Consider the following 10,497-nt stretch of genomic DNA (forward strand, 5'->3'; position numbering starts at 1 on the left):
AAATGCAGGAACACGTTCTCAAAGATCAATAAACTTTTAACTCTAATGAACATTTAAACACTAGAACTGGGAGACATTTGAAATATCCAAAATAATTAAAGAAAACAACAGAAACAACAAATAACATAAATCATGAAGTCTCTGTAAACAAAATGATCTTTCAAAAAAGGGATAGTTGAGACAAAAAGCACCAGACTGAAAACTTTTATCATTCAGGTTTTGGGAAAATGAGAGAAAAACAAGAAATCAAGTAAATGAAAATTATTGAGTTTCTATTAACTTATCATGCGATTAATTGATTTATTGTTTATTGTGGCCTAGAAATATGTTTAAATTGTGGCTGTTGGGACTGACAGGAAAACCTAACAATGACTGAAAAACATGATGGTTATTTAAAGAAACTTGATGTTTTGTGCTGATGCTTTGTCTTGATTTTTCAGACTTTATTGTTGATGCAGGGAATTTTCATCAAAATGTCACAAAGTCTCTTGAACTGTCTTGATGGAGTTTTTCTCTTTCTTCCTGCTCAGTCTTTCTAAACTGGTTGCTTAAAATAACAGTGAAAATGGACGAAAGAAGTTTCAACAAACAATAGTTCATCTAAAAAGTTGTGATTGTTGCATCAATGAAAACTCCAGCAACTTTATCTTTTTCACAAAGATGCAGCAAGAAATCTGCTATAAACATTATTAGGAGATTATCGGCTTGACGAATTGATGAGACACTAAAGATCTAAGCGTTTCCTAACTGGATAAACTCAGAGTATGTAAGCATTAATGCACTGCTCTGATTGAAAACACTCTTCGGTGTAGAAGTTGACCTGAAGGTTCAGCTAAATCAGTGTTGCTGATGATGTTTCACTGAAGTGTTTAAAAATTAAGTTAGAAGAAATAGAAAAGCTGCTGGAAACGTCCAGGAAGAAACTGAAGCAAACAGGTTAAAACTTAACTTGATATATTTATAGACCAAATATAGACAATTAATTGTTGTTGTTGTAAATAACAGTTCCTCTGTAGGTGGAATAAATAATTTTACATGAAACAGTCAAGAATTAGATGCAGCTGTCTTTCTATTATTCATGTTAGTTTTATTTTATTTATTATTATTTCTGTCCCAGCCTGGAGGATTTTACTGTATTTGCAGATTTGTGTATAACTTTTACATTCATGTTCAATTTATGCTGAAAGGAGAAAATATTTTATTATTTCTATACATAAAGAAAATCAGAATATTCTAAAATTGGTGTCTTAAAAATGAAACGGCCTCAGAGTCTCTGAAGATGCATCTGTAATAAATTAAGGAAGCAAAATAAACTTCTACAAGTTATTTGCAACTTAAATTATTTTTAAAAATCTCCCAAATTTTAAAGAATAACTTTGAAAAACCTTCAAAACTGCTTAAAGTATTTCATAATTCAGGAACTTCTGCACAGAAATGTGTTTTTTTTTCTGTTAAACAATGATAGTTGCTGTAATTATTTCTGCTGTTGAATTTCTTTAACCGTAAAGTTTATGTTTTTGTCAGGAAATGAAGAAACTTGGATTGGGGAACAATGTGGACCTGCATGTACACGAGGTTCCTGTAGAGTACCAGAAGGTCCAGAGTTTGGTTCCCTCATTGTGGAAGCAGTTTCATCCACGGGTAAGACGGAAAATCACATACATCTGGTGTTATAACCGTGTTATTACCGTGTTATTAAAGGTCGAATTTGGTCCGTAATATGTCTGAGACAGAAACACAAAGAGCCCACTGCACTGAAAACCTCCTGGGTTTTCCACCAAATATTGGTTTCTGAACTCTTCCTGAGTTAAACATCAGTATTGTTGTTTCTTTGCATTATCTGAGGTCTGAAAGTGCTGCATCTTTCTCATTATTTTGGCCATTTTTCATTTTCTGCAAATAAAAACAAAATTTTTGTTGAAATTTCAGAGACATGTTGTCAGTAGTTCGTAGAATAAAAGAACACTGTTGACTTTACTCAAACATAAACCTATAGAAAGTAAAAACAGAGAAACGGATCATATTAAGTGGTCTCTTTTTTCCAGAGCTGCATCTCGTCTGTTTGATCAGATTTTATGTATTTTAGACTCTTGGATAAACACTGTGTTCAGACTTTCAACAAAATTATCCTCTTTGACCTTGAAACAACATTCACAATAACACATTTTGCTTCAATTTAAGTTGTTTTCTGCCACATAAACTCATAGTAACATTGTTGTAAAGCCGCCTCAGTGGTTCTAACAATCAGTTTCTTGTCCAGCTCATCGTCCATGTGGGAGTCTCAGGGATGGCCACCACTGTGACGCTGGAGAAGTGCGGCAGAAATCACGGCTACAAAGGCCTGGACAACAGCAGCTTCTGTCCAGACTCGCAGTGTTGCATTGTGGGAGGCCCAGACTGTATCAACTCAGTTATTGACATGGAGTCGGTCTGCAAGAGAGTGACTGCGACGGCCGGACTGGGAGTCGCTGTGACCGTCTCCAAAGATGCTGGAAGGTGAAGCGGATCTTTGTTCTTGTTTTGTTTCTTCTGTGTCTCCGTCGGAGCTGGTGGAGAAATCAGAACATGGACTCAAGTAAGAGTAAAACCACTGTTTTTACTCAAGTAAAAGTAAAAAGCAGCCAATAGAGAAATTAATAAAAAAGTTAAAAAGTATTGATTTAAAATTTAAAGCTCATTGTCGGATGGATCACAATATAGAGTTATGTGGAAATGTTGGTATTTTAAGGGCCAGATTGAAAATAATCCATGTAAATAACATAATTACAAAATAACAAAATCAGACAAAGGAAGAGAAACTCTGTTTCTTTAAATATAAAACTTATGAAACCTGCAGGTCTGTTTCTGTTTCTGGTGGATTTTTGGTTATTTTTTGTTTTTCATTCAGTGGGAAGAAAATCCAGACATTTTACTCAAGTGAGAGTAAAAATACTTCTAAAAGTATATAGATATATATTTTTAAAAAAAGGTTACTCAAGTAAATGTAACTAGTTCCTACCTGACTCTGGTTTCCATCAACAGTTTTTCTTTTTTTGAAAGTTTGCATTAGAAAAGGTTGATGAAAACATCAAAATCTTTGAAATGCCTTGTTGCTGAAAGGTGCTATAGAAATACAATTTGATTGATTGATTTGAAAATTCAAAATACTTTCCTCAATTTTTTTTATTGAAAGAAACTGACATGGAAAAATTTTCTTTTGCCTGTCTTTATTTTTTATTTATATAAATTATTGTCAATTTGGTCCTTAAAACACCAACATTTCCTCTTAACTTATACTTTTGTTCATCTGATTATGTACTTTTAAAATATTAAATGATTGATAATTGTTACTTTTCAGACTTTTTACTCTTACTTGAGTAAAAATATGTTGAAGTAGTTCTACCCTTACTTTGGTGTAACTTTGGGTTCTCTGCTGATATGAAACATTTATATCGTGATACAATTTTCAATCATATCGTCCAGCCCTGTAGATTCAAGAATAATTGTTTTAGCAGCAAAACGAAATAAAGGCGTTATGAAAACCCATTGTGACTAGAGATCGCCGTAGCAGATCAGTAGTGGAGGAAGAAGCCCTGTTTGGTATCGAGAGGATCCTGGTTTGAATCGTGGCGTTTGCATGTTGGATTTTCTCTTGATACTCCAGTTTATTTCTTGTTTGAGTAATTATTGGTGTAGTAAAATCAATGCAGCATTAATCTCTCGTGGTTTCATAGTAATTATGATTTAAAAGCCAAGTACTGGTTCTACAAACCTTCATTAAAATGTGTAACTGGAGCAGATTTTAAGTGATTTCACTCTGACTCCATGTAAAATGTGTTGCAGCAACAAAAATAGGCCGTCTTGAATAAAAGTGTGACCTTTGCTTCTGTTCCTGTGATCACACTTCAGCAGAGTCGCTACAAACCCAAAGGAAAACCTTGAATGGATCTGAGCAGCAGCAGCGACTCGCCTGCTCTATTTATACCCAGAATCTGTGAACGAGCCGCTGTGATGGGAGTTTTCTGGTTTTATTTTGCATCATTTCAACAAAATTATCACTTCAACCCTTTGAGTCTAAGTTTCAAATCCCCGCCTGGATATTTTTGCTTATTTTAATTTTGCAAAGTTCTTTAAATATCCTGTGAGTAAATATATATTTACCCATTTATCCATAAAACTGGAACATTCAATATCTAACTAATTATTTTTGCAGTTTACCGTCTATTAAAAGATTATCTTATCAGATTAATTTCACTCCCTGCTACAGTGGGGGTGAAATTACCGTAATGCAAAATGTATATATTTTTGTTCAGTTTTGACTTAAATTCTGCTTTACATGTTGTTCTTTCAGTAATTGNCATAAACTCATAGTAACATTGTTGTAAAGCCGCCTCAGTGGTTCTAACAATCAGTTTCTTGTCCAGCTCATCGTCCATGTGGGAGTCTCAGGGATGGCCACCACTGTGACGCTGGAGAAGTGCGGCAGAAATCACGGCTACAAAGGCCTGGACAACAGCAGCTTCTGTCCAGACTCACAGTGTTGCATTGTGGGAGGCCCAGACTGTATCAACTCAGTTATTGACATGGAGTCGGTCTGCAAGAGAGTGACTGCGACGGCCGGACTGGGAGTCGCTGTGACCGTCTCCAAAGATGCTGGAAGGTGAAGCGGATCTTTGTTCTTGTTTTGTTTCTTCTGTGTCTCCGTCGGAGCTGGTGGAGAAATCAGAACATGGACTCAAGTAAGAGTAAAACCACTGTTTTTACTCAAGTAAAAGTAAAAAGCAGCCAATAGAGAAATTAATAAAAAAGTTAAAAAGTATTGATTTAAAATTTAAAGCTCATTGTCGGATGGATCACAATATAGAGTTATGTGGAAATGTTGGTATTTTAAGGGCCAGATTGAAAATAATCCATGTAAATAATATAATTACAAAATAACAAAATCAGACAAAGGAAGAGAAACTCTGTTTCTTTAAATATAAAACTTATGAAACCTGCAGGTCTGTTTCTGTTTCTGGTGGATTTTTGGTTATTTTTTGTTTTTCATTCAGTGGGAAGAAAATCCAGACATTTTACTCAAGTGAGAGTAAAAATACTTCTAAAAGTATATAGATATATATTTTTAAAAAAAGGTTACTCAAGTAAATGTAACTAGTTCTTACCTGACTCTGGTTTCCATCAACAGTTTTTCTTTTTTTGAAAGTTTGCATTAGAAAAGGTTGATGAAAACATCAAAATCTTTGAAATGCCTTGTTGCTGAAAGGTGCTATAGAAATACAATTTGATTGATTGATTTGAAAATTCAAAATACTTTCCTCAATTTTTTTTATTGAAAGAAACTGACATGGAAAAATTTTCTTTTGCCTGTCTTTATTTTTTATTTATATAAATTATTGTCAATTTGGTCCTTAAAACACCAACATTTCCTCTTAACTTATACTTTTGTTCATCTGATTATGTACTTATTAAATATTAAATGATTGATAATTGTTACTTTTCAGACTTTTTACTCTTACTTGAGTAAAAATATGTTGAAGTAGTTCTACCCTTACTTTGGTGTAACTTTGGGTTCTCTGCTGATATGAAACATTTATATCGTGATACAATTTTCAATCATATCGTCCAGCCCTGTAGATTCAAGAATAATTGTTTTAGCAGCAAAACGAAATAAAGGCGTTATGAAAACCCATTGTGACTAGAGATCGCCGTAGCAGATCAGTAGTGGAGGAAGAAGCCCTGTTTGGTATCGAGAGGATCCTGGTTTGAATCGTGGCGTTTGCATGTTGGATTTTCTCTTGATACTCCAGTTTATTTCTTGTTTGAGTAATTATTGGTGTAGTAAAATCAATGCAGCATTAATCTCTCGTGGTTTCATAGTAATTATGATTTAAAAGCCAAGTACTGGTTCTACAAACCTTCATTAAAATGTGTAACTGGAGCAGATTTTAAGTGATTTCACTCTGACTCCATGTAAAATGTGTTGCAGCAACAAAAATAGGCCGTCTTGAATAAAAGTGTGACCTTTGCTTCTGTTCCTGTGATCACACTTCAGCAGAGTCGCTACAAACCCAAAGGAAAACCTTGAATGGATCTGAGCAGCAGCAGCGACTCGCCTGCTCTATTTATACCCAGAATCTGTGAACGAGCCGCTGTGATGGGAGTTTTCTGGTTTTATTTTGCATCATTTCAACAAAATTATCCTCTTTGACCTTGAAACAACATTCACAATAACACATTTTGCTTCAATTTAAGTCGTTTTCTGCCGCATAAACTCATAGTAACATTGTTGTAAAGCCGCCTCAGTGGTTCTAACAATCAGTTTCTTGTCCAGCTCATCGTCCATGTGGGAGTCTCAGGGATNAATAAATAAATAGAAGCAAAAAAAAATAATGTGAGTTATTAAGTTTCTGTAAACAAAACTGTCCTTCAAAATAAAGGCCAGTTGAGACCAAATCACCAAACTTTTATCATCCAGTTCTTGGTAGAAAAGGAGAAAAAGGATAAATTATGCAAGTCAAAGTTATTGAGTTTGTTTAATTTACCGTGTGATGAATTGATTTATTGTTTATCGCGACAGGCCCGGCTGCTTCCAGTTCAATTTCTGGTTTAATCGAATCTCTTCCTTCGTCCCATTTTCTGCTCTTTGCTCAGGTATCTCTGCGACTTCACCTACTACACGTCTCTGTACCTGAGCCGCGGCCGCTCCGCCTTCATCCACGTGCCTCCTCTGGGAAAGCCTTACAGCGGGGAGGAGCTGGGCCGCGCGCTGCAGGCCATCATCAGGGAGATGCTGGAGCTGCTGGACCAGGCGGAGGACCAGATCCGCTGCCAGCAGCACATCCACTAAGTGACCTCCCTGCAGCGTCTCCAGCCCAGCCACACAAGAGTAATTGCACTTGACCACAAGTAGCCAAAACTTCCTTTTCTTGTTGTTTTTTTTTGCTCTTGTTTACTGAACTTTTGAGATTTGGCTTTTTTTTTATATCACTATATATGTTTCTGTTTTACCTTCGTCACTTCATGTCTCCCAGCGGTGAGAGGATAAAACGGGAGACTAAAGGCAACATTTAAGTTTAAAATCTGATTTAAAAGAGATACACAAAAGCAAATCGCTGCTTTTGTTTTATATTTGGTCACAAGTGGAGATACAAAGAGTCTGTGATGTGACGTTAAATACGATCTAAAGCCCAAATGTGACTCCTATTAATGCACCTTATAGGGTTAGGGTTACTGTGATGGCTGTAGGGGACACATCTGGGAATCTGTAGCACCAGATCAAGATTTTTTTGCTTTTTTTTTTACATGTTCAATTGCTAAATACCTAGAAGATGTCCATGTATATAACACAACATGGTTTAAGTAGAAATGTTTAGCTGTAAGCTTCGTTCTCCGCCACCTTTTGAACTCATCCGTCTTCTTTCCCTTTTGGTGTTGAATTGTTTCCGAGTCGGTTTTCTTTATAAGAAGTTGTGAATTTGCCTTCCTTTACAAAGGTTATTTAAATCAGGGAACGGGTTGGTTCCAGCTCATACTTCCCCAGTTTGTCGGCCCAGTTCTGACAGAAATAAATAAATCTGCCCCGCTGAGATCTGACCCCGGACTGTGCAATGAAACTTTACGGATCTCGTTCACTGGAAACCTTCTCAAAGTCCGTCAGGATTTTATTACGGCTGCACACCTGTTCACAAAATGCTCAAGTTTTTAAGTTTCCTGGCAGAAATTAAAAATAAATTATTTATTTTAAGGTTAGTAAACAAAGAAAATACTGGAAAATGTTTTTTCTCCCATTTTAGTGTTTCAGATCAGAGGAGAATCTGAGTCAAAGATTCAAATTTAATTTCTGAAAGAAACAATCTGGCCCTTTGGAAGTTTACTTTTCATTCATAAACAGTTTGGTTTTTCTTTTTTTCCCCTTTTAAAAATCACTATAAGTAACTTAAAAACAGCATTTTGTTTTTACAGAGTTTCTATTCGTCTGATATTCAGTTTAGTTTGATATCGTGAAACATTTAAGTGTGACAAAAGCAAAAATATTGAAAAAGTGTAGGGTATAAAAAGTATTCACCCCTTGGATGTTTTATTGCTGCTTTAACAAATCAGTCATAAAAAGCAGCATTTGTGTTTTTTCCACTTTGTAATAATATGAATCTTTTTTTAATTGTCTTTATTTTAACAAAATCAGTTTTTCTTTTACATCTTTTTTGTTTTTCGTTTTTTTGTCAAAAAAGTCGAATTTTGTTGATCATGATTGATTTATAAAAGCTTTAAACGGAGTAAAACATCCAAGGAGGTGAATATTCCAGAATCAAAGCACTATTTTATATTTTAATGCAATAAAATCATGCTGGTGTAAAACCAGAACTACACGCCGATGCTACATTTCCATATAATTTCATGCTTTTTTTTTATAAACTCGAGATGCTTAGATATTTAAATTAATTGCATCTTAAACTCTTGATAAAAAACTGCCAGCAGTTTGCAGCTCGAAGCCAAATGTAGTTTTTCTGTCTTGGTTGTGCAGCTTTTCCTTCCTAATCCAAACTCTCTGATCTCAGTGAGTCACATTTATTGTAGCTTCTTATTTTAAGTGACATGTTGACTTGCTGAGTTTTCAGTCAGAACTGGGCCTTTAACTTTATTTCTGTTGCACTTTCTGTTTTTTGTAAATTGGTTTAACCTGTTCTGAAACAGCATTTGTCAAACAATGTGAATAGTTGCATGTTTTTTTTCTCATTTTCTGTCACTTTAAAACGAATCATGTAGCTTTCCACAACCATTTTAACTTGTTTTTTCTTTTCAACAATTATGAGATTTTTTTAAAGATTTTTATCTTTCAGTGAATTTTACTTATTCTTTTTTATTATTATTGTTATTATTATTATTGTTATTATTATTCCAGAGCTTTGTGTTTTGTTTTGATTTGTTACATTAACAGGCTTCCCTTTTTGCTGTCTTGTTTCTTTTAATACTAAGGACAGTTTAGAGCGCTTCACTTCTTTCAGTTTGCCTCAGCAGCTTTTTTTTTAATTTTTATAGCTAGACTTGTTCATGTTTTAACGTTGTTACACAGCTTGGATTCATTGAGTTTTAGTAAATTATCCCTAATTTTAACTCTGCCGTTTATATGTGGATCCAGGTAAGAGTAAATTGGATCGTGGAGCCACTTAAATTTCATCCTGTCATTGTGTTTAAAAATCTTTGCAGTGATTAAACCTTAGAGCACAGCTTTCTCCTGAGTTGTTGTAAATATTGGCAGGTTATTGTGTGGCTTTGTGAGGGTTGTGAAGAAAGCTGCCTGCAGATTTTCTGCCTCAAGCTAACCTTTGAGGTGACCTCTGACCCTCTCCTGTGCCTTGTTGCTGTTTGTGTCCTGAAAAAGGCCTTACTAATTCTCCGTGGGTCAGATTTGAGAAGTATTATTGATGCTGTCCGTACAGACGTGTGGCTACCTCACAAATACTGTTTTGGTTTTAATCTCAGTATGTGCTCAATTGTGCACCTACGTCGTTGCTCTGTCACATGTTGACGGTTCTCTGAAAGGTTTTCTTTGTGTTATTATGCACTGTTGCAGTCTTTAATCTCAATTTGTAAAAGAAAGGCTTTGAAATAAAGAAATTAAATGATAACATTAAATATCTTTCCGTTTCATTTTCTTACAACTCAGCGGTGATGCAGAATAAAAGCACTGATATTTATTTTAAGAATACATCTTGGAGAGTTTCTGAACATCAGCTTTCAAGTATTGGCACAGATTGAACCGATTTCTGGGCTTTTTGCCATTCAAACACAAATATACTTTGGGATAAACCAGGAAACAGGAAAGATTTGCAATAGCAGTCCATCTTGCCAGTAATCTGATGCCTCTGACTGAAGACTGGTGTTGTATGGCGACCGCATGACTCATGACATTCCAACAAGTCAATATTTGGACAGCAGAGACAATACTCTACAGTAGCATTTCCTGAATGACACCATCGGTTGTTGTTAGCAGTCACTGCTAATCCACCTCATTTGCTTTTTCTTTTCCTTATGTCTCTGTCTGGTGAAGAAATGTTGAAGTTGGGGATATGATCGATGGAAGAAATGGTTTGAACTTCATCCTTTTCTCTCTGGTCCATCAGCAAAGTCTCTTTTTCAAGTCCTCTGGTAAATCAGGTGTTATTTGAGCTTTAGAGATACTAATCAGCTGCTCCCAGTTGTAAAAACACATTTGTTGCCACGGTTACACATTATAACTGTCAGAATAAAATGGTTAAGGCAAAAATGATTCCATCTGCATCCAAATGTGTACTGCCATCTGAACAAAAGTTTATAAAAGCAATAAATCAAAATTAACGTAACAGAGCATCGGAACATGGTGTCACCACAAACCCAATTCTAGAAAATTAAATAAAAGAAGAAACATTTCTAAAAAATCACAGAGTGAACACTCTTTTTCAATAATCTGTCTGTGTTGTTCTCCCAATCCCCCCCCACCTCCCTTGGTTACGTCACACGTTGCGCGGCGCAGGGAAGTTC

General features: G+C 35.4%; 1 protein-coding gene across 1 annotated transcript in view; it reads left to right on the forward strand.

Moving 5' to 3' along the window:
* The window catches only part of LOC103143824 (pyroglutamyl-peptidase 1), a 15,898-nt gene extending 7,899 nt beyond the window's left edge, over nt 1-7,999 (forward strand). Inside the window, exons 3-5 of the mRNA XM_007560528.2 lie at nt 1,525-1,641; nt 2,261-2,496; nt 6,631-7,999. Coding sequence (XP_007560590.1) covers nt 1,525-1,641; nt 2,261-2,496; nt 6,631-6,826 — 549 coding nt within the window. The 3' untranslated portion in view covers nt 6,827-7,999. The remainder of the gene's footprint in view (nt 1-1,524; nt 1,642-2,260; nt 2,497-6,630) is intronic.
* Nucleotides 8,000-10,497: the final 2,498 nt, after the last annotated feature.

The sequence above is a fragment of the Poecilia formosa genome, unplaced genomic scaffold (assembly GCF_000485575.1).
Source record: "Poecilia formosa unplaced genomic scaffold, Poecilia_formosa-5.1.2 Scaffold116, whole genome shotgun sequence".
Lineage (NCBI taxonomy): Eukaryota > Metazoa > Chordata > Actinopteri > Cyprinodontiformes > Poeciliidae > Poecilia > Poecilia formosa.